Below are 24,476 nucleotides of genomic sequence, written 5' to 3' on the forward strand. Positions count from 1 at the left end.
TGTATTGGTAAATGGACTGATTCTTATATAGCGCTTTCCTACTCTCCCAGAGAACTCAAAGCACTTTATGCCACATTCACCATTTCACACTTTCTTTTATTCTTTCTATCCACTATTCACACCTTCATACTCCAAGGGATGCATAGTTAGTATCTTGCCCAAGGCATGCAGACTGAAGGAAACAGGAATCAAACCACCAACCTTCCAATCAGTAGATGACCTGCTCTACCTCCTGAGCTACAGCCACCCTTTATATAAGGTAGAGTGGTTGTGGTTAAAGCTGTTCATAGACTTTCTTGGTTTTATGTTCAGGGAACTCAACTTTAACAGCAATACAGTTGGCAGCAATTCATTGCAATCTCAATACCCAAAGTACTAAGGTGATAGAAGAAAGACGGTGGTAGAAAAAAGAGAAAACCATACAGCTCCTTCAACCTCCAAAATAAAACTATTCAGTAAATTAATTTGCAGTGGGTCTGAGGCATTATCACCAATATATGATTTGAATAAGCTGCCATAACAATAACAATTTTAATATATAATTAGTAAAAATGTATTTTAATTTGTCTTAAAAAATGTCTAAAAAACAAAAATAAATACGCAAAAGGGTTGGCTTGGCCAAATCAGCATGAATACAGAATACCATTATGCAACAAACTGCAATGATTCAGTCTCTCAAAATAAAATCTCTAACTTGGTTTCACCTGAGATTCAAACTAGCCTATAACAATACCTGTCTCCTGGAGTAGCTAGCATTAGCGAAAACCCTCAAAAGAAATGAAACACTGTGAGCAGCAGCAAGAAAAGACAACCATATCTAATAATAATATGCATCGAACCCTATCCCACTTGAAATCAGTGTCAGTCGCACAAAGAACAACACACACACACAAACAAAATACTAATTGAACTAAATGAAACTTTGCTTTGGGGTTTAATAGTAAGAAGTGGAGTTAGAAGTAAGGTGTTCTGGGAGGTTTTAATAATTTTGCCTCTTATGTGTAAAACCCAAGGTTAACATGAAAGGTCTTTCTTAGTTGATACCCCCCATTCTACCTTTAAAACGATCTCAGTGACCAAGTGATACACCGTGTCCAAGCAAAAATGTCATTACCTGTAATGTTCAGCAGGCAAAACAGAATCAGCACTGACACTTAGACCCCTTCCATTTCAGATTTAACCACAGCAGGACCGGGGCATTGAATAACCCAATCAGCCTGCTCCCCTTGGACGGACGTATAACTCATGTTTAGAATGGCAACTTGCTGTTTGCAAGCCAATCGTGGTGATCAATTGTCCACCAACCCCAGCTCAACTGACACAATACACAACGCACACACCTTTAAAGTGCAATCATCCTTCAAGCCTCGTATCAGAAGTTGTTGGGTCGATGTAAGCCGTGCTGGAATTATGAGGTTTCCGACAGAGCTTGGACAACGATGAGTTGAACATAATCGAGTGTCTTGTTTTCATAAATGCAACAGCTGAGACCCAGAGGAGAAGGGTCACGAGGAGGAGGAGGGGAGCAAGCAGGAGCAGAAGATAGGCGAGGGTGAGGAAAGAATGGCAGAGGAGGAAGTGAAAGGCAATGCAAAAGGGAAAAAAAATGAGAAGACTATACAGTATTACTGGCTGGTAACTACTACAACCTGAAACTTTCCTTTTCGTTCTAATGAGTTTTCTCCTTTGAATAAGCAGTTACATCTAGATGATGATTTGAGAGGGTTAGTAGACGCACAAGCCCGTTTTCTCCTTGTGAGCGCCGTCTGCTTGATCATGAAAGGAGGGAAAAAAGAAACACGGGAGAAGGAATGAGGACAAATTCTTAACCCATTGAGTCATGAGCATAAGCACTCATTTCAGACAATAAGAACATTCCTCCCCTCCACAGACTAACCTATTTAACCTCCTGAGCATCACAGGGGGGACTCCTGAAAGTCTAATTCAATAATAAATTATTTTTGAAACAGTTTTTTTTACTTACTTGTGTTCTCTAATTGGGAAAATACCATTAGCACTTTTCAGTTACATACAAAGCCTCTGGTAACCACAAAGTAACAATAATAAGTCTTACATACAGTTATTGAGCAAATGGTTTCAACTGACTGAAGAGTCTTCAGCCATGGTAATTGCTCAGGGAGTACATACACACTGAGGTTTTGTACTAAATGTTTATGCAAGCATGGTAGCATATTGTTGCTGGATGTTTTACAGAATTGCTTAGTTTTGCTACACACTAGAGGTCACACTATAGAGGCCCCTAAGTAACAACAGTGCATGGAAAATAAATTTAATTCATTGAATTACACACTCCTGTAACTAAAGGAAAAGTCAAGGGACGACCAGTATTGTTAGCATCCATCCCCTGTGAACTCTGAATGTCTGTATGTAACCCATTATGTACATGGATAGTGTGTCACATGCACATAATTTATGTCAAAACATTTCACTGTGGCTCAAAGTGGTGGAACTGGGTGAACAGAACAGAGATTAACGTCTATAGAGAGGTGACCAAAGTATGTCTGACAAAAAACAGAGCTGGAAGGAAATTAAATGGCTGAATATACTTGTGCAAATCGTTTCATAAACATGACCTCAACTTATTGTGAGTCACATAATTTGCTAGATATTTAACTTAAATTGTACCATTATGGATTTCTCCTACCCCAGTCTCCGTCATGCAGCCTACTACGCAGCTCAACATACTGGACTTGACTTAAAAAAAACAAAAAAAAACAAAAAAAACACTGCATTTTCTCTGTGTTTCCTCAAGAGGGAGGCATTTATGCAATAACAGGTCAAGAAACTAGATGACTGTATGAACATGTGGCCTAACTATGTTTCTATCAACCTTATAATTCATGGTTATAGATGTAAGGCATATATGGAAGATTAAAACAATTTAAGAATTGATACTGCAATTACACTTTTCTCAATATCTTTAACATGCGTTATACAGTAAAGCTAAATTCATAATTACAAATAGAATTTTTTCACTGCAAAGGCTTTCTTGTACTGATGTAGAAGTCATTGCACCCCAACCTCACATAATAAAACCTGTTACAGAATGACCCAATAACACTGTGACAGAGACAGGAGGAGTGTTGATGCTTCTTTAATTCCATCGGCGAGTCACATTAACAAGTTATATCATAGCAGTCCTGAACAAATTCAAAACTCTCAATCATCAAAATGCATTAACAAAATAAAAACAAAAACTTATTCAGAAAAAAGTTTGAAGTAAAGCTACAGGAGAAAAGTAGTTCAGTTTCATGGTCCATATACAGTGAGCCATCAGAAAGTTAATATCGCTCTTTCAGAGTACACAAGTCTTTCGTCTTAGGCTCACTGTTGGATAAACTGTTTAAGCAGGCAGTAATAGCATACAAGTTCTCTCATAGGTTTACATTTTCTCAGACTGATACAAAGTCAGGAAAAACACTGCCTCTACTGAGGTACCTGAAATGAAAATATGTGAGTGGAGGGAGACAAAAGTCATGAAAGGAAATTGAAATAGTATTTTCATATAGCCCCAATGCAGAATTGTTCTGAATATAAATACTGACTATATAAAAAGCAGATCTTTGACTTGAATACATATAGTACATCATCATCCTCTGACCGTCCAGTGGAGCTTTCCATTTAAAATAAAACTGCAGGAGGGGTTACTGTGGCTCAATAAATCGCATTCTGTCAGGTGCTGAAATATTGACTTCCTGTTTCAGCCGTAATTCAAAATAAGATTCCCCATTTATATACAAAAACAGTATGGTTTCAAACATACAGAGTGAACTGTTAACTATGCATTAGAAAAATCACATCACTAAGAAGTACATTTAATACTTATCCATTTCACGGTGCAAACAGGTTTAAGTCATTCAAATCTTTACACTGATGCCAAGTCCCAGAAGTTCACAAATTCAATTTCAGGCTACAAAATTTCCACAATCCTGAGATGTTGCAGAAAAGTAGGGCTAAAAAGGGAAGGGGGGGGGGGGCAGCTTTCTTTGTGATCTATACTTTTCTCTGTGCTCCCTTTACTGTAACAAATACATGAGAAAAAAAGAATCACATTAAAATGACCTACAATACTGTTGTCTACAAATGCAACATGCTTTAGAGCAATGTGAAATATTTAAGAAGGAAAAGCTACTAAAGTGCAAGCACAAATCGATAAAACTTCAATGACAAAGTATGGAGACAATACCAAAAGATTGTCATGACATGTGTGCAGTCTGGAGTGTCTGTATGATGTGGCCCGTCATGTGGCGGTTCTTCACCTCAGGGCTCGACATATGTACACACTCACACTTTACTTAGTTCAACCTGCACACATCACACATTAGTAAAACAAGGAGGGGGGGGGGTGAAAAAGACAGAAAACAAAACTTTTGAAACCTTAATTCCTTAGGAAAATGTCCACTGGAGATCAGTGCCGAGTGGCTTCCAATTGTGACAAGATTGTCTATACATTCTTGATTTTCGCATAAAAAGTCTACAGATTCAAGGCTATCATCACGAATAGTAATAATATAGCAATAAACCTTTCATAGTGTAGGAGGAATACAGCACAAAAACAACTGCATTATTACACAAAGAAAAATAAAATGTGGCTCATTTATCAACAATAAAATCTGCAGAGAAGATCACAGATCTTTGTCATGGCAGTGAAAATAAAAATCAGTCATATACGTATATCAAAAATTCACAAAATGTCCTGCATTTGGAATATTCAAAATGCATATAAGAACTCTTCAAAAGCATACATCTTGAGAAGGCTTAAGAGATGTGAAATATTGCTTCACTGAAAGCCATAATGGGATACATATACACTATGAATGATCACAGATGAGATGGGAATGTGATTTAAAATAATCTCCCAAAATCCCTCATTTTATTTGTTTCCAAAATAAAAAAAATAAATAAAATAAAAATAAAATAAAAATCTGACCAAAGAACTAAATGAGGAACTACTTAACCTTAAACTTAATGTGTATTAAATCTCTTCACTGTCATTAAAATTGAAATCACAACCTCACCCCCTTACTGAGTGACTAAATCAGATCCCCTGGAGGGGGGGGGTGTACCAAAAGTAAAATTACAGGCGGACATTTCAAACAGACTGGTCCCTCAAATGTCACTAAATGCAAAGGTGTTTGGATCTAAAACATGCCTTGGCGTGTATGAAGCACAATGTTACAGATGACTAAGGAGCAAACTCCATCCTGGAAGTTATTAGGGAAGGTTAATTGACAATAATATGGTCCTACAAGGTTAACAGTGTAATGCAGAAAATACACTTTTGCCTTTAAAATATCCAACTAAGCTACTTAACTGAATGTGCTTTCAGCGGTCACGTACAGTGATGTTTTTCCACTCTTTTCAACATTACACAACTAGCTCAAAAGGACAGTACAAACCTAGAAGGTGACGTGAAATCATCAAATGCATTTTTGGTCCAAGTGTAATTTCTTTTAAAACATAAAAAAAAAAAAAAAAAACTTATGCGGGTGAGAAATGACCAAACTGGAATGTACATGCATATGATCCATTGAACGCCAAAAATTGTGACATCATACAAGTTTTTCAATTTTGTCTCTGAACCCTGAGCGAAATCAAATATTATATTTATGTACAAATACACCCACACACACACCAGGCTCATAGCAAGTACGACCACAAACTTGCAGAGACCCTAGTTAACCTCAAATGTGGCTATTGAAGCTAAATACTTCAAGTAGTCCAACAGTTGTCACTGGTACCCTCAGGCCTTCCTTTTTCAACACAATCCTCAATCCTGCTTAAATTAACTTGAGCCCATCCTTTCTGCACTTTCTACTCAAAAGGCAGCTATCATAAAGAGAGGAAATGGATAAAAGTTACAAATCAATGATAACCAAATACAGATGACTGGGGGCTCATTTTGTTCAGTTTCCCCTCATTTATATATTTAAAAAATAATCAAAAAAAATCAAACAAAAGGACAGTCCATACTCTGTTAGAGGGAAAAGAATTTGCCCTAGAAATTTTAATATGTGCCTGCGCTTCAAGTATTCAAGTATTGTAACCCTAACAGCCATTGTTTGGCATTCTGACAAATCTTACTATGGAAGAGGAAAGAAAAGTAACAAAATAAACTTTTTAGAGGCTGAAAATCTCATAAATTTCACGGATACAATGGTAATAAAAGGTTATGGTAAACTCGATTTTTGTATTTGTGATTAATGAAAGATAGTCCCTTCTTATTCAGCAATTTACAGCTCCCCTTACACAACACTCCTCTCACCAGGAGAGGGGTTTGCTTTCCCCATCCAATTTCTCTAAACTCTTTTAGTTGTGTTTCTTGAGTCCATCTATTGTGCCATCGTGGTCGCTGAATTCGGGACAGATACCATTAGCCGTTTTGCTGGTGGTGGCTCCTTTCACTTTCAGTGTCGACAGGCTGGGTTGGGTTTGGTGATCATTGTAGGGAGCACTGTGGAGGTCTGTGTTTTCTGTGTACAGGTAGTCATCAGCAAAGTCTTGGTGGTGCTCCACAAAGTTTCTGAACTTGTCTGCGAAAAGACCACATGGGGGTGCCAGACACAAAGGCAGCATTAGGAAAAACTGCCAAGAGACTGAAGCCATCTTAAAATAAAGTGTCCTGGTTGTCAAATCTAATCCAATGCATGAGGGGAAAAAAACTCACTTTGATCACTAATTGTAGCTCAAAAGAATACAGTGAAATATTTTTATGGCTGTTTTATTCAATTTCTTACCAAATGTGATCTTCCCTGTGTCGTCCACGTCGATGGCGGTAAACAGATGTGACACGCTGATGTGACTCACGCCTAAAGCTGTCTTAAGTATAACTGCTAACTCGCTTTCTGTGATGGCACCATCCTCCTCTGCCTCAAACATCTGGGGAAGAGGAAATATGATAAGATTAAAACATATTCTCCTCGGCTTTGCTTTAGGGCCACTTGAACAGCATATAAGGTGACAGTCCTTGCTCAACTCAAATATCAAGCAAGTAAGAAGAGAAGATTATTATGCTCTTCTCACCTTACTTCATCAAGCTGATTTATAGATACCCAAAGTAACTGATCGGCTTCAGTGAAACCCTAAATGCACACTTCATCAAGCATTTTGAAAGGCTTTGAAATATGGGACAAATATAAATGTACTACCCAGAAGATGCGTTAATGGAGCAAATGTTATGCTGGTGCTTATGAAGCACAAAACTATTCTGCCAGTTGGTCAGATAAGCATAAATCTTACCTTAAAGGCCAATTTCATTGTTTCCAGAGTTTTGGCAGGCCTGCATACAACAGATAAGGCTATCACATATTCTCTAATATCCATTCTGTTATCGTCATGCTGAAAAGACAAGAGACCACAATAAAAATGAAATCAGACTGTGAGCAAGACTGCTATGTTTCACAGAAGCATCTGGCCGATAGCCATTTAGGTCAAAAACACATTGCAGCAACAAATCTTTTCTTGTTTAGGTTCCATTATGCAAATATGCACACTGGGTTTAGTTTAAAGAAAGCGCACACAATCCAGTTTTCTAGAAGCACTTTCTCATCAGACTACTTCAATCACGCCCCAAACTATAATGAATATTGCTTCAGTTGTGCATTTTTCTAAAACTGCTGTTCTGTATTTGCATAATAAAAACTAAACGTGAAAATAATAAAACAAAATGCACTCAAGTAGCAGCAGTAACCACTGTGAAAGACTGCAGAGCAATCATGGTTATCAGTAAAAGGTCGCTGCAGTTTTTACCTCGTCAAAAAGACCAAACATGTCTCGCAGCATATCTGAAACTGGCACATCAAGGAAGTGTGCAAAGTCTTCCAGTCCCAGCTTCTGCCCCTCAAGCTTCCTGGCTCTGTTCCCATACTCCTGCAAAACCTTCTCGGAGTTCTGTGGTTTCAATCTGGGACAGCGAGAGGAAGAAACGGGTAACTTTAAATAATAACAAGAATAACAGTGTAAGCAAGGAGAGAGGGGGAAAAAATGAGAAGACTTGTGCTCCTGAGAATGAGCAAGCTATGACAACTCTAGACTTTACAGTTATACTGTATAATATTTATGTGCTCCGTTCTACTCATTTGCATTTTTCCCCCAACAAGCTACATGTTTTTCATTGTTTCGACTCTTTCCTTCTCTGATAGGCAAAACGCTAAATCCCTGCAGAGTCCCTGCAGTGTTTGGAGAATATTTTGCCTTCCTCAACCTTGTGCCCCTTACTTAGTCATCTTTGATAGGTTTATTGCCTTGGAAAGTTTGAATGACTCACCCCAGTCTCCTGACAAGCTTGGCAAACTCCAGCAGACAGGTGTCGACTGGCAGCCTCAGCTGGCCTTCTGCCATGGCCAGCTGGCAGTCTTCAAATGAATAATCTGTGATGGGTACCCCCAGGGCTCTGTGCACCACACAGGAGAGATAATGATGGGACATCAGTTTGTGCAAATCAATATGAACTTTGCTTAAGGCCAATAACGCAGAGAAAGTATCTGATACATCTACTTTGAAGTTGAGAACAATGTTCCAAGTTTTCTCCATGAATCTGCAGAGCTGAAGTTTCCCATTTGTAGCTCAAAGCAATAATGCACAAAATGTAGGAATCTAGTAGGCAAGTATAGCCCTTACACAGCATAAGACAATGATAACTAGGTGGTTCACATTCATTTAGGATTGTATTTTACATATAATTATTATTCTTCTAAAGAAAAATGCAAAGTTTCTAAACAGTGTATACTTTATTTAATGATTAGATGACAATGGAAATCTAAAAGATGTGGATTAATACAACTTTACAGCTAGAGACAGACGAACTATATACGTATGCTGCATTCACCGTTTTTAAATGAAGAGGCAAAATTGGAATAATAGAATAACCTCAGTCAACTTTGTGTTGTGTACATAATTGTGTACATAAATTGTTGAAATGTATATAATATGATCAATTATTTCAACATACTTAGCCATGATACGTCTCACATTGATGGCGAAGAGTGCAGGATTCTTCTTCTCCTCCTCTGAGGGTGTATAGATGGGAAGAAACTGTAGAAAGCCCCCCCAAAAATATCTTTTTTAAAATCATTAGCATCTCTCTCTCTGTCATATTTTTTATACGGGTAGATACGCAATTATCTGTATTGACAGTAATGCACACTTACCTCTATCACAAACTCATTGTGTAACTGGCAGAGTGTCAGCCATAAAATTTGGAATCTGGATAATAACAGGACATCAACAACAACAAAAAATTACAAACAAAAAAAAAAAAAAAAAAAAAAAGGAGAGCCCTGCACAGACAACGCGTCAACTGAAAACCTCTTACATTTTTCTTGTTGTTTATTTAATTTTCTTAATGCACAAATTTTCAAACCCTTTAATATTTAAGTTCCAGCTGGGAAAGCTTAAGGTAACGTGCGAGAATAAATTAATTAATTAAAACACTGTCAAATTATCAAGTCATGTGAGATTGTGTGTAAATACTAGGCAATTTCCATATTTGTCATTTTGAGTTTAGTTCTTGATTTATTTATGTCTGATTTTGACTTAAAACAATGTTAGTTACAGTATGTAAAGAATGCACAAAGTGTTAAATTAAGAAACTGTGTGAAATTCTGTACTTACGCTCCTGGGCCTTGCCATGTCCATGTGATTGAGTCCTGTTAAAAAGAAATAAATAAATAAATAAACCACATGAAGAAGAGACAAATTATTAGTCTCTCAAACACTTATTTTTTATTTCTTGGTTCAAGTGATAACTTTGCTCCAGCTTTCTTTCTCACAGGCAGCTTATTTTCAATCAGTTTAAAAATGATTACAGTGTAATTAGTTTATGGTAAGTTAAGTGTGCAATAAAACACTCAACTCTAGCACATTAAAATTCAGTTTGGACAAACATTTTTCAGACACCCCCAAAAAGCATTTCATAAAGGTTTCAATATGTTACAGTTTTGATGCATTTACTCAGAGCGAAAACATTTATTAGCTTTAGACGTCACCTGGATACGTGCTTAGGTTTCCAAAGCTAAGAGATTCATTGTGCTAATGATTCTTTAGCCTTTTAAATTTTGAAAATAAGGTTGCTCCAAAAAATGGAAATGCTATGTTTAACCCCTTAAATGTAAACACTGTAAGATAATGTGTGTCAATAAAATTCAAAATCCATTATGCTTCATGGCAGACTGAATTATTATTATTTTTTATTACCATTATATTAAAAAGTCTACTGTTCTCACATGACACCTATTAAATCCAAATGAGGCAGCCCAGGAATTAATATTCACACAGACTAGCTAGAAGTTATTAAAAATTGGCTTCTGTACTTTGTTCTAATGCTTTGCGGTTGAATACAGATGGGCAAAATGGGCATCACTAGAGTTTTTGCTCAGCTAGAGTGATTTCATATGGCTGAAAAACGAAGTTCTTCTGGAATCGCTTTTAACTCTTTAAAGCTGTGGAACCCACCCCCTTTCTTTCCTCTAGCTGTGGACACCGACTTCATTTTCATCAGACATAATTTTCATATGTAAAATTATGTCTCAGAAAGCTGTTATGCTTTTGAATGACTAAATTCTGCAGTCATAGTAAGATAATTTGCTGTGATATCAGCAGAACTCTAAGAAAATGGTGCTGTGTAGCCTTGCTGTGCATCACTGCACTACTGCACAGTTATTATCATTGTGCGTGAATTTCGGCATCATAAAAGTAAAGCCAATAGTGCCATCATGAGGAAAAAAAAAATGGCAAAACAAACTGGCATCAATCAACAAAACATTTAAGGTATTTGAAAATTCCATAACAAAAGCATCATGGTTAACCAGTCAATTGGTTTGAGGAACAAAAAGGGGGATGAGTGCTTTTCCGAATAAAATGAATTAAGGCCACAGGACACGATTCTAGATTTGTTTTGTTTTTTTTCTACATTTCACAGCTCCTATTTCTAATCTATCACCTAATGACAAAAAGGCTTAGGGGGAAAAAACAACTTTTTTGCCAATTTACTTACCAGTTTATTAGGGTAACGAATGACCACAGGCTGCACTGGTACAGCTGGGATGAAGGCCCCTACGAGGATTTAAAAACAACAACAACAAAAACAAGACAGGAGACTAGTTTTCATTTGTTATATTTGTGAAGGAAACATGCTGGTCTAAGAAAAAAATTAGAATAGCAATTACACACTTTAAAAAAAGAAAACAAAACAAAAAAACATGGGTACTTACCAGGCTTAAAGGTGATTAGGCAGGATCTATTGGTGCACGTTCCCTCTGGAAAAATCATGATCTGTATGTATGAGAGGGAAACTAGTTAGTGGTTGATGTTTACTGCAATGTCTGGTAAAAACAGATCATGGCATTCATGCATTTAATAGGTGCAACATGATGACTCTTGCATAACTTCACTAACTTACCTGAGGCCATTCTCCTCCAGAGCGGGCTCTGCGTTTGATCTCCTCCACAGTCTTCTTCCTGGAGTCCTGGTCTGACCGGGAAACGAACACCGGCCTGATGTACTTAATCAAAGCTTGAAGCAGAAGGAAGACAGTGGAGAAAATTCAGATAGAAATTACTTGAGAAGCCATTGCTGCAAACAACAAATACTTCTATTTCCGCAATAAATATCATAATCGTAAATGTAGAACTGTCAAACATCAAAAGCACAAATGCTTCACTACACAGAATAATTTAATTGGGCAGAGATATAATCTTTTGCTAGCACAAAACTCAATCAAAAGTCTAAAGTTTTTAACACAACAAAGGAAAAACAGTATCCAATAATGACTGGGATTAGATACATTTCAAGCAAAAACGCATAATTTTATGAAAATCTGTAAGATCCACAAAAGGTTTGCAGGATTAAATCATTGTTAAATATATCTTACATTGTACTTGCATTTCCTTTTGCTGCAAAAAAAATTAATGGCGTACTTTATTCAGTGAGTATAACTCATAAATATACGGAAGGAGATACACAATTACAAGGAACACAGCTATTAAGGAACAAAAACTGTCACACAGTCGTGTTCCATTTGATGTCAACTTCCCCTTTTGATGACAGATTAGGAAACCAATTCTGTACAATAACCCCCACCCACTCAGTGACGTGCTGGCCAGTCACGGGAGCACAGTCGGTGACAGACTGAGATTACCCAAATCCACCACTGAATGACACAAGAAATCATTGCTGCCTGTGGTCATCTTTATGTACAGTTCCTCCATCTAAAGCACAAATACACAATGCAGTAGTTGCATGCCTTTAAGATCTGCACATACTGTACAGAGACAATAACAAAATAAGTATGATAAGAGAGGGACCTCAATTAAAACTTTATCCATATTCAATTTTGTTTGATATATTGGGATATCTATATATTAGAGCTATTTGTATTTATAAGAACCATTTTGTAATTAGGGGTGGGGGGAAAAAATCGATACTGTGTAGTATCGTGATATTTTGTTTGCTAATAATGTATCGATACAGGGACAGCAGAAATCGACATTTTGTTACAAAAAAAAGTTTTTGTGGACTGGAACATGCTCTGACTTCAGAGCATGTTGATCCTTTTTCTGAGCAAGAATCCTTCACTGTCCAAATGTGTTTAACTTTTTTTTTGGCAGAAATAAACATGACAGTTTACTGATTTTAATTTAAGACATTTTATTTTAATTAAGTTTAAAACTTTTTTATTTAATGTAAAATTATATTTTGATTTAATTTACTTTCAAATTCTTCAGTTGCTGAATGGGCTGCATAGTTTTCATAAATTGCATAGTTCAGAATAGCTATAATTGTACCAGATGGTTGCATTCAGTTAAGTTGGACTAGACTGTAATACAAACCGTTCAGTTTGTCAACAATAAAACTGACTGAAATGAGAGAAAGACTGAGTGTGAGACTTTGATATTAGATAAAATTAATATTGATAAAGTTTACCTTTATGTACAGAATCTGAATATCGCAAAGTATTTTAAAAAACTTGCAATAATATCGTATCGTGCGTTAAGTATAGTGATAATATCGTATCGTGGGATGTATGGTGATTCCCACCTCTATTTGTAATATATTGTTTTTTAACTAGTTAATTTTCTTACTGCCTTGAGCAACTGTTTCCCCTGGGATTAATAAAGTATTCTGATTCTGATTCATCTAATGTTTAAATATAAGCCACGTTTCCATTGTAGGAACTCTGAGCAGGCAGAAGGTGGCACTAAAACACACAGGACATAACTTACAGCCCTCTAATCAGCCCTTTCAGTTTGTTTTCATGACCATGAGACCATCATCAGATGATGGGATAACTGATTTGAAACACCTCCGGCTGCAATGTCAATTTAGAGCACAACAAAACAGTAATGGTCAGCGCAACTATCGATCTGTGAAAAATAACCAGGGACAACAGGGGTAATGGTGGCTGTATGACTATTTGTTATGTCCGTCTATATGATATGATTCTTTTTATTTTGTTGACAGTGATACAGTTTTTGTGCTGGCAGTAGTTACACCCTGGAGCTTTTGTCAGTCCACTGCTGCTGGCTTGGTTGATGATAATCACCTGCATTTGAAACTGAAACTTTAACCTTTACATACTGACACAATCTACAACAACAGTGCTGAACCAGTTAACTGTGTGCATATTATCAGCTACAGAGCAACTGTCCAATGTAATGCTAGACCATTTATTTATTTGTTTGTTTTTCTAAGCCCTATCACTAAAATGTAAGGTGTAATGAGAACATTAACACTTGTTGCCACCCACTCCACCTTGCCTGCACTCTCTTCTTCACATCTATAGAGCACCGTCTATTGCTTTGGCTGGTTAACCCCTGGAGTGTAAATTTATCTACCCTCATAGCTTCACTGTTACACCTATCTCCCTCTCATTCACTCAATTTCATTCCTCTTCTCTCCAGGCTCTTTACCACCTGCTCTCCTCAACTCACTATAGATCACAATGTCACCTGTGAACACCATAGTCCATGAAGACTCCTATCTGATGACATCTGTCAACCTGTCCATCATAACTGCAAACAAAAAGGGGCTCAGAGCCGATCCCCGATGTAATTCCACCCCCACTTTGAACCCGTCTGCCACGTCTACTACACACCTCACCACTGTTTTGCTGTCCTCATACACTTTCTGCACCATCCTCATATACTACTACAGTTCCTCTCTTGGCACCTTATCATATGCTTTCTCCAGGTCCACAAAGACACAATGCAGCTCCTTCTGACCTTCTCTACTGCATCTACAGCGCTCTTTGTGCCGTAACAACAAAACTGCTCATTTCACAGCCAAAAAAGTACTCTTGCTTAATGCAGTGAAATTATTGTTGGTGCATAATAACTGAAAGAACAAATTTAAATATTCGTCCAATATATGTGCAATCTGTGCACTAGTAGACGTGCAAAGGGACATGTGCAATGACAAACAGGAAACTGAGTAGACAAAGACTAGGGTTAAAGACTTTGTAGAGCAGAAGCATCTTTTGTTTTACAGAGACAAAAAAAAAAGCCTCTCTTTGCTCATACAGAAAGTCAAGAGAAAGAGAAAAGTTTGAGAGTAGTAAGGGAACAAAATGAAGAAAGAAGAAGGTGAGACCATGACAAGAAGAAGAAGAAATGATTTCAACTGTGAGCTGCCTGCTGACAGGAAGGGATTACATCTCTCGCAAGAACCCTACAAGTCGCTCTGCACACGTCATTCTGGCTGATCAGGTCTTAATGCTTATTCTGGATTCCACGTGGCCATGCCCTTGTGCTTGGTTCCTACTGCAAGTCCAAAAGGACTTGTCAACCCAAAAGAACATTAGAGGCCCTTTAACATTTTAGGGAAAGCCAATATTGAGATAGTAGAAACAATAGAATAACAGCATAAAATTCAATATATTTTTACAATTTCAAATGCATTCATTTGCATTTTTTACACTTTAGCCCAGCTAATCCAAATCATAATAGCTGACTGCATATTGTTTAAACAGACAATTTGCCAATAAACAAATATGCTGAAATATGGTCGTAATCCTGCAACACAAGTAAAGCTGCTTTAACTTGGCCGAGCTTCACTCAGCCTGGAGCTAACAATGTGGCTAATTACTGACTCAGCAGGCAGAGCAGGAGGAGAAAGGAAGGCAAAAATAACACATAAACACCTTCACAGCATGTTCTGCTTACGGGGACATAAGAACCAGTGACTGAACTGGCAATTGAGAAGACTGTTGAACTTGCAGCCTAGTTGATAGGATCTGACTTATATTATTGTACTGAGTGCGTCTAAGCAAGTCCTGCCTGACCTCTGTATGTTACTCTGAGTTGTGCAAAGACAAGGCCACACGGCTAGCTAAATAAGCATTTGGCTTTGTGGGATCTATGTCTGGCTATGAATAAAATTTAAAAAAAATCATTAATCTGAGTGTCTTTTATCCAGACACGTATATTTTGACTTGGCTCCTTTTGACATGTTTGTGGGTTAAAGAATGTTGTGAGTACAGTGTAACACTGAGCATTCAAGTTTGACTTTTTTTTCTTTTTAACAAAATTACCTTGTTTAGTCACAGTTGAAAACTCAAACGTATTGTTCTGGAGTATAATATCTGCTTTCATTACAGCATAGCATCTGTATTTTCTTTGTCTTTTTTTGAGGTATAGCACTGCTATACCAAGCTACACTAGGCTGAACAAAAACCAAGCTACACTTGCTTTTAACTTATCAAAATTAAATGCAAATCAGAGTGGGCAATCCCCTGTTGACAGCAACGGCAGCAAAGTCATGGGAACTGTCTTACTGATGCTGTACTGATAATCTTCCCCTTTGTACAAGCCACATACCACAAATATCATCTTTCCCTCACGTGCTGCTGAAATGCATCTAGTAACTCACTGTCATGAGCAATGAGATTTTTTTTGTGTGTGTGCCTGCATGTTCGTGTGTGTGGTGGTGGGGTTACTTACTTCCCCAGAGAGGTATATCCTTGCTCTCAGCCTTCATGACAATTGAGGACATTGTCATGGTGACTGGGATGGCATCAAAGTAAGAAGAGTGTGGTGCCAGGGTAAGGATAGGTGCTTCTGTAGGCAATGCCCTTCGCCCTTTCACAGTCATCCAATGGAACCCTCCCGCAAACCACATGACTCGCATGATTATTCTCAGAATGATGTCCACCAGTCTGGAAACAAGATCATCCATGTGTGAGAAGCACTTTTCACTTCTTGCAAATAAAAGAAAACACTTTAAATGATATAGCATAGTTTATTAAGACAGCAGTACCAATCTTCACAATAGAGTCATAAGGGACACAGGATTAGTGTTGTAAGTTGCTATGGAAAATAAACACTGTCAATAAGTGGTGACCAGAAGGGAACTGACACCATAACCACCTGTAATGCACAGTGTGGGGTCTAGTTCTTCAAATGTATTACTTCTCATGCTGTTTCTTCACTAACATTACCGGTGAGATCTCACAACTTAAGACAGAATTATATCCGTCATCTTTCCAGTCAAGGCCAATCAAGAAACTATCTATAATGTAAGTTTCACTAAAAACACCTTTTACCAGAAGTATCACAAAATTCCTATTTGACACACAGCACTTTAAGTACATCAGAGCTTTAAATTCAACAAAAAGTGCTTGGTTGGTATCATCATAAAGTGAGTAAGACAGCAAAGACTAGCTGGAGAACTGTGTGCTTTAACCCTGCAGGGCCTGCTGTCAGCAGCCAAACTAAACTTGATATTAACGATGCTCATGATTCTTGTCTTAAAAATCAATAAATTCCTCAATTCATACTGGCTACTGTCAGGAGGAAGTGGGCACCACCTCCACAACTAAATTATAGAAAGACGGTGCTGGATTGGCAAAAACATGTTTGAACATGGATGCTATCGTACAAACTCAACAAACATAGGAAGTCACATACTTTGACAAATTTCATTGTGCAGTTCCTTCGAAAACATAAAATGAGTAATGCAAGGGAAGCACATCACAAATCTACCATAACAATGCACATTCGTTTAACGGTACTAGACACTGCATTCTACACTCCCTCATTCAAGAGGGGTCGCCATAGCTCCATGTTTGGATGCCCACAACTCCAAAGGGAAACCAGGGATCTTTTATTTCTTAGGCCAATGTGCAAATTATTACACTATGGAGCCACTCCAGCTTAATTACTGAACTTTGAGTCAGTTCTACCAGTTGTTTTTTTTTTTTAATTATTGAAAGCTATACCTTAAAAAACACCCACCTTCTCCAGAGGCACTGGGGTTCAACGGTGGTCTCGGAGCGCCCCACTGAGGCAATGAAGGCAAAAGGCCAGGCCAGCAACATCATGAATGCAGCTATGAGTAGACGGATGGGGAATAGCGTGACTGTCATTAACGCAATCTGTGAAATAGAGAAAAAAACAAAAAGATCAGTTATTTTCTATACTGCTACAGTTCTTATTTGTAAAAGGACGACTTCAGCCTACAGAATGAATCCATGACTGAAGTGATCTCTTGCAGGATGGGTATGTCAGCAACTTCATAGCTGTTCAGGTTGCCAAACTGGAGCTTTAATGGTCGAACAACAATGGTCTCAGGCTGCAGTTCAAACAAGTAAAATGACTGTGTGTGTTTGTAAAATAAGCAACATACACAAACTGGTGCCTAATATGCGTGTCCTACACAGTATAAATGGCAGCGAGTTTGTAGCATGGCCTCTAAACATAGCTCCTATAATTTAAGACTACGCAATACAAATTTGTCTTATGGGTTTACTTCCTATACTCATACGCAATATCCTTTAAAGCTGACATGTTATATACCAAGTTGTGCATTCTTAGAGGCTCTGATAATCCTTGCACCTCACTCTAAAGATTCAGTTATGACTGTTTATTTAAAAGCTATTCATGACCCTGATAGCACACCTTATCTTTTGTCAATATTTGTCCTGATAGCAAGCGCTGCTGTTAAATATCAAGTCTAAGTGGCCTACCTTATCAGGAGAGAGTTCTTATCTAACAGCAAATTCAGTTTAAACTGCATTTTAAAATGCCAAACACATTCTCAAAAAAGGGGGCTGGGGGTTCCTGTTGTTAAGAATGTCTTAACCTGTGCACTGTTGAAAGATTAATTCAAAGCACAGGAATACATGAATGTCAACAGGCAATGCTAGTAAAGGGACTCTTTGGAATTTAAGAGGTATAGCAATGTACTAAAAAACTTGATTTTAGGGCTTATAATGTAATCAAATATAAAAATGTTATCTAACAGACTATATGAATCTTTTTTCTGTCCTAATTAAAGTCCCAAGAGGCTGAAAACAATGTACACTGTTAAACCACATAATCATACATATGTAACAGAAGGCTAAGTTAGAAAGTGAGCTCTGTGTTAAACATCAGCTATACACGCAGTTCCACACTAACCTCAAAGATGATTTTTTTGTGCATTTGGGGTTTTTTTTCTTCCATTTTTAAATATCAGCAAAAATACAAAAACAATAGAGTGATTTTAGCCTGTGTTTAAGGAGATGCCAAAAAATTAATAGTAAAACACTTCTCTGAATTAGCAGCATTGACAAATAAAAATCCAAGCAAATTGCATATGCCCAGAGGGTTTTTGTTTAACCACTCCCTCTCGTTTTAGCGCTGATGAGTTAGAAAAAAGAAAAGAAAAGAAAGAAAACCCTTAATGTTCACTTGATTTGTAAATATATACAAACAAAAGTATAAGAAAAAGACAGTGCTTCTGGGAGTGGACTTTCAAACAAAAAAAAAATGAAGCTGAGATTTAGTTTAGAGAACAGTGATGGTTCCTCACAATGCTAATGCCAACACTAATACAGTACGCAGTGCTCTGCCAATCAATCTATGCTCTATCAGACCTGCAGTCTGCAATCTTTTCTGTGTCATTTCATGTTCAACATTTATAAACTACAACTTTTACATGAGCAGGATCATACCCCTCATACTATTATTCAGTGTGGATGTAGATGCTGGATACTATAGAGCAAATGCTGAAGGCCATTTAGTTATGAAGGGGCAGGAGGTATTGTTTTCCAAAGCACGATACACAACTGATGTGCCCACTCTTGATGTCAGACCACATAAAACTTCTAATTATACTAAAAAGTTACCACAATATCATCGCTCATCGAGTAGTGAATCACAGCGATTATCATATACGGGACAGCATTTTGCTGGCGAACCCCATGTTCTGGCATTCATGTAGGAAATATTATTTAATGGTGTGGTTTTGTACAATTATGAGAAGCTGTAAATGTTTCCACTTTCACTACACAAAGACAGATTTGGGCCTTTAGGTTAGGCTTGTCAAAATCAGACTCCTAAGATTAGCAGAATGCATTGTAACACCTCACCAGCTTTTGAAGCTTCTCAGGAATAGTTCTTTGGAATAGAATATTGGCTGACCACAATCTAATCAAGAACATCACAAAATATTGCCATAAAGTCACCCTACTGATCAGCTCTCAGTCAATTAACTTGACTAAAGTTTACAGACATTGCATGAGCAACTTTATGTGGATTGAATGGGTAAGTATTGAATTACAAAGCCTCTAAGGTTGATCCAAGATTTAGCCACATCAGTCATTTGCCCCATTAGTAAGAATTATCTACCTTATTACGATTGCCTCTTTTTATAGAAATCCACTTCGAGCATCAGCAAAGCAGTGAAAAGAATTTATTCCTTTTAAAAATATGCAAAAGCAGAATAATTCTCAATTCATTAACAGCCTATCAGTTCCCAAGCCGTTAGCCTGCAAAACTATATAAAGTTAAAGCTTTATGGTTTGACAGCAACTCCTCTGATCCTGCTATTATTGTCCATTACTTAATTAAATTATCACCATACAACTGAGGCAGTCTTTCGCATTTGTGAAACACCAATGCTACACAAAAACTTCTTCAGTTTGTGTGTTTCACTAGAAAGACTGTGACAATGTCCGGTTTTACAATAAACAGAACATACTGCAGTTCCCTTGCTCTCTGAAGTGAAAACAGACTCTGTGGGTTGATCATTTGGATGTGAAAGCAAGACCTGAGCACGATGCTCTCTGTAGCCTCTTTGAGTGTCACTTATCAGTTGTCCAGTTGTTAGACTCAAAGTCTCATGAACAAGTTTTTATTTCTTCCCCTTTTGTTTATATATTAAACTTGCTGGAGAAACCACACTTTTGTTTTAGTCTTGAGGAACGGCTAATAAATGTAAGCCTATTCTCTTGGTTTTGATCCACCTATCTACCACACATTCTCAATTCTCCCTCCAGTCTCTATGGGGGAAAAAAGCAACAAATAAAGAGATGTGCTTGACCTTCCCCTAGTCACTATGTGTATCTGTAACACCATACTCTATTACAGAATGGCAGAGCTGCCTCATTCATAAACTCTGGCCTTCCCATTCCACTGTGCTGTGTTACTGAAAATACCTAACACATAGCTGTGCTGCAATTCCACATTGTTTACTAACACAGCACATATTACATTATCTATGCTAAGAATAAGCAGTCAATTGCAAGTAATTGTTTAGAATGAACGCACAGATGCACACACATCTCTGTGTCAGCTATTTCGAGAGATCATATGAGGTTAACTACAAAGGGCCCATGTGTGTCTTTAATTCGCAAGCAGTCCCAGTTTTTAAGAACATGACAGTCTAATACTCAAGCTTACAGATGATGACTGCAGGTTCTCATTATCTGTGCCTAATGCAACACGTCGCAAAAGTGGACAAGACAATACGGAAGGAGGTAAATCTGTGCAGGGTTCAAATTTCCGCTGAATGATGTCTGTACTTCTCACTTAAACAGTTTCATGACTTTAAAGTGAAACTGATCAGTGTAAGCCTAGTGGCTGCAAACCTGACTTGCTCTCCAATTAACTCCTTTTGCAGAGAAGCCCGAAAGCTCCAAAATCTGATTACGTGCAGCAGCAGTCACGAATAGCTGCTATAAAGTTTTGCTCCATCTTCAACGAGAAAGGCAAATTGTTTGAACATTAAGAGCTGTGGGGAAATCAATTTTATTTGTAGACAGGAGGAGGGTTGGAAAAAACGTGTCTGCCGGTTTACAACCCCCCTTCTCCAAATCCTCACGTGTTAATTGAACCGCGATAACCAACGAAGCCAGAGCAAAAAAGAAGAGAAGCATGTTTAAATAAACGACGTACACAAATGTTGTCATCCAATATAGTGAAACCCACCAAAAAACCTTTCTAATAGCCGGAGTAACAATTAAACAGCAACAAGCTAGGCCCCTCTTGGACAGGCAGCCATGCTCAAATAACTGACTTTCGTTCTCCTATTAGAGAGACAGAGTGATTTACAAGCTTTACATCAGGTAGTCATGTGTAAAATGGGACATTCTTTTTACAGTTAAGGCGATTTTTTTAAAGACCCCCAGCGCTTTCAATGGGGACTCAAGTAAGGCAGTAGAACCGACAAGATAGCGGAGAAAAAGCAACATGTATGTAGCTAATGTTAGCTGACTAGCTAATACTAGCTCAACTGAATGCATGCAATCAAGGGAATCAGTTAAATAACTGCCAGTATGACTCTGTGTCGCACTAAAGTGATAGTGTTCCACGGGCAGCTAAAACTGCATGAATGCAAGAATAGGTTAAAAATGCGTGCAAACACATACACAAAATTACCTTTGCTTTTTCCAGTGGGGTGAATTTCAAGACGTGCACAAAAGGGTTTCTGACCGGTGGAGCTTGATCCATTTTCTTTCCATCTCCTTCCATCACACATTGTCTGTTACTCGGCAACCTCATTTTTTATAGAGGTAATATTAGTCGTGGCTGCAGCTGTATTTCTTAATACTTCAGTCAGAAAACTGATTCTGCTTGAAAGGAAGGCTCTTCACGCAAAACGTAGCGTCCCTTATCTGTCTTGGACAGTGGCTAATTGAGCTGGCAGTGCAGGGCTATTAACGCTATCTCCCTTTCTTGGACAGCATGGAGGGATGATGACTGGCTCGAGGATTAGCTGGGGATGTCTGAAGTCGCCGATATCGCAGGAGTCCTTCCTCCACACCGTGCTCCCCAATCAAACCAGTCCGCTAGCTTTGGATGCTAACGGAGCCGCTGTTCCACTCGTCATGCATCACGCATGCGCAAGACAATCTTTCTTACCCATGTCGATCCCCTGTGCCCAGCATGGTGTGATGCTGCGTTCACATTTAACAAAAATGTCGTAATTTTAATAATTTGATCAATTTGCTCTACGTTTTGTTTGTTTATTTGTATTTGGGAGGATATTTATTAATTTAGTTTCACTTTTTAAAAAATGAATATTTATAACACAAGCACACCTAAATACGGTGTGCTTGTGGGTTAAAATTTATATAATATAATAGAATAGAATAGAATGCCTTTATTGTCACTATACAGTTGTACAATGAGATACAGAGCATCTCCTACTCAGTGCAAACATGCTGGGGGGCGGGGGGGCACAGTTCTGCAGCGGCTGTGGGGGGCGGCTGTGTTATCGGTGCATGTGCGAGTTCAGGGTGGTTATGGCTTTGGGGAAGAAACTGTTTTTGAGTCTGTGGGTTTTTGTGTTGATGCACCTGTAGCGCACCTGTAGCAGGCTGAACATGTTGAAACCCCAGGGTGGGAGCCAGGGCTGGACTGGGACAAAAAATCGGCCCGGGCATTTTGACTAGAGACCGGCCCACCAGGTATTATAGGAAAAACCATAAATCCTTTGAATGAAAACAATCGCTGTTGTGACAGTGATGTACACTGTCTTGTTGGTATATGTATGATTTCTATACATTGTACATCAGACAGAAACTTTGGTTGTAAGATTCAGATAATTATTTAATAAAAGCTATATATTTTAAATGAGAATAAGAAAGAAAAGTATTTTATTTGTGCCCCCCTTTCCCTGTTAATGCCCTACCTGGGCCCCTGGCAAAGCTTTACTAGACCCGCCCCTGCACAGTTACCAGCTGTCAGCTATTTAGAAAAGGATCCTGATGTTATTTGTCTCTCAGAAACAGTTCATAACTTCCCTTCAACTCATTCATGTCACCTCAGTTTCACGATTGAATGAGAGAAGAGACAGCTGACAGCGTAAAGACAGAGAAAAACTCCAGCTTTGTGTCTTTTTTCATGCTAGCTGAAGTACGGGACAAACTGTGTTCCTTTTCACCTCAATACGAAACGCGTAATATTTTCTCTGAATATGGGGCAATTCCGTTTTTTAGGGGATGGTTGGCAACTCTATTAACTAACCTTATGAGTAAAATAAAGTTCACTATCAGTAACATAGCACCCACCCAGCTGTAGAAACTCCGTCATGCTAGCCAGTACGCAGTACAAGTTATTGTAACTGACGGTTTTTGTATTGTAACTCAGCACAACGAAAATAAACTCCACCTAAACTTGGTTTATATCTGATCCAGATAGACTGCAGGTCATAACTTCTTACCTGAAGTTCAGTTCACCTGATACTCGGACGGGCGGGTCTCTGCTCCTCCTGCCTCCCCTTTCCCTCATCCACCTGGCCTCTTGTGGCAGCTCCACCATAGCCACCACCAAACAACTGAGTTATTTTTACACATCTGCCAGCATCTGGCCAATCCATCACCTTTCATTGTTTAAAAAACGAAAAATCACCATCGGCCCACCGGGCAAATGCCCGGTATGCCCGATGGCCAGTCCAGCTATGGTGGGAGCTGTCCTTGATAATGTTTGCTGCTCTGCTGAGGCAGCGGGAGGAATAAATGTCCATCAGGGAGGGGAGAGGGCAGCCGATGATCTTTTGTGCTGTCTTGACCACACTCTGAAGCTTCACTCTATCCGCCTTCATGCAGCTGCCGTACCATACCGTGATGCAGTAGGTTAGCAGGCTCTCAATGGACGAGCGGTAGAAGGTCAGCAGCAGGTTGGAGTTCAGCTTATACTTCCTGAGGACTCTCAGGAAGTGCAGCCGCTGTTGGGCCTTCTTGACGACCGCTGAGATGTTGTCTGTCCAGGAGATGTCAGCAGAGATGAGGACACCAAGGAACCGGGAGGTGTGGACCCTCTCCACACACTCCCCGTTGATGTAAAGGGGGGCCAAGTCAGTGCTGTGTCTCCTGAAGTCAACAATGAGCTCTTTGGTTTTCTTAGTGTTCAGTGGCAGGTTGTTTTCTGAACACCAGGCTGCCAGCTTCAGAACTTCCTCTCTGTAGTCTAATGACGTCTATGTGTGTGTGTGTATATATATATATATATATATATATATATATATATATATATATATATATATATACACTGTTCATGATGTGAATGTTTTCGAAACGTCCTCAGTGTTCTGTAGAATGGTAGAGTAGCGTGCATGTAGAGTTTCCCGTGACAGCAAAAGTACAGCAGAAGTGGAAAGGGAAACTACCAAGAAGGAATTCGATGTATCCTCTGGGCAGAGGAAAAGGGACACTTGGTGGCGGAACGAGGAAGTACAGGAAAGTATTCAAAGCAAGA

At 38.5% G+C, this 24,476-nt stretch overlaps 1 protein-coding gene across 1 annotated transcript; it reads right to left on the minus strand.

The window, feature by feature from the left end:
• Positions 1-3,099: 3,099 nt before the first annotated feature.
• LOC146377293 (lysophosphatidylcholine acyltransferase 1) lies at positions 3,100-22,127 on the minus strand. The gene is made up of 14 exons (XM_084943862.1): positions 21,657-22,127; positions 17,250-17,389; positions 15,957-16,171; positions 11,420-11,532; positions 11,232-11,292; positions 11,015-11,073; positions 9,634-9,668; positions 9,171-9,225; positions 8,972-9,054; positions 8,288-8,413; positions 7,771-7,924; positions 7,261-7,359; positions 6,759-6,900; positions 3,100-6,554 (listed from the first exon to the last, which is right to left on the minus strand). The coding sequence occupies exons 1-14, from the start codon at positions 21,777-21,779 to the stop codon at positions 6,331-6,333; spliced, it is 1,629 nt and encodes a 542-aa protein (XP_084799988.1). The 5' UTR covers positions 21,780-22,127; the 3' UTR covers positions 3,100-6,330.
• Between the last annotated feature and the right edge of the window lie 2,349 nt (positions 22,128-24,476).

Source organism: Perissodus microlepis, chromosome 11 (genome assembly GCF_051167445.1).
Source record: "Perissodus microlepis isolate ML-2025 ecotype Zambia chromosome 11, ASM5116744v1, whole genome shotgun sequence".
Lineage (NCBI taxonomy): Eukaryota > Metazoa > Chordata > Actinopteri > Cichliformes > Cichlidae > Perissodus > Perissodus microlepis.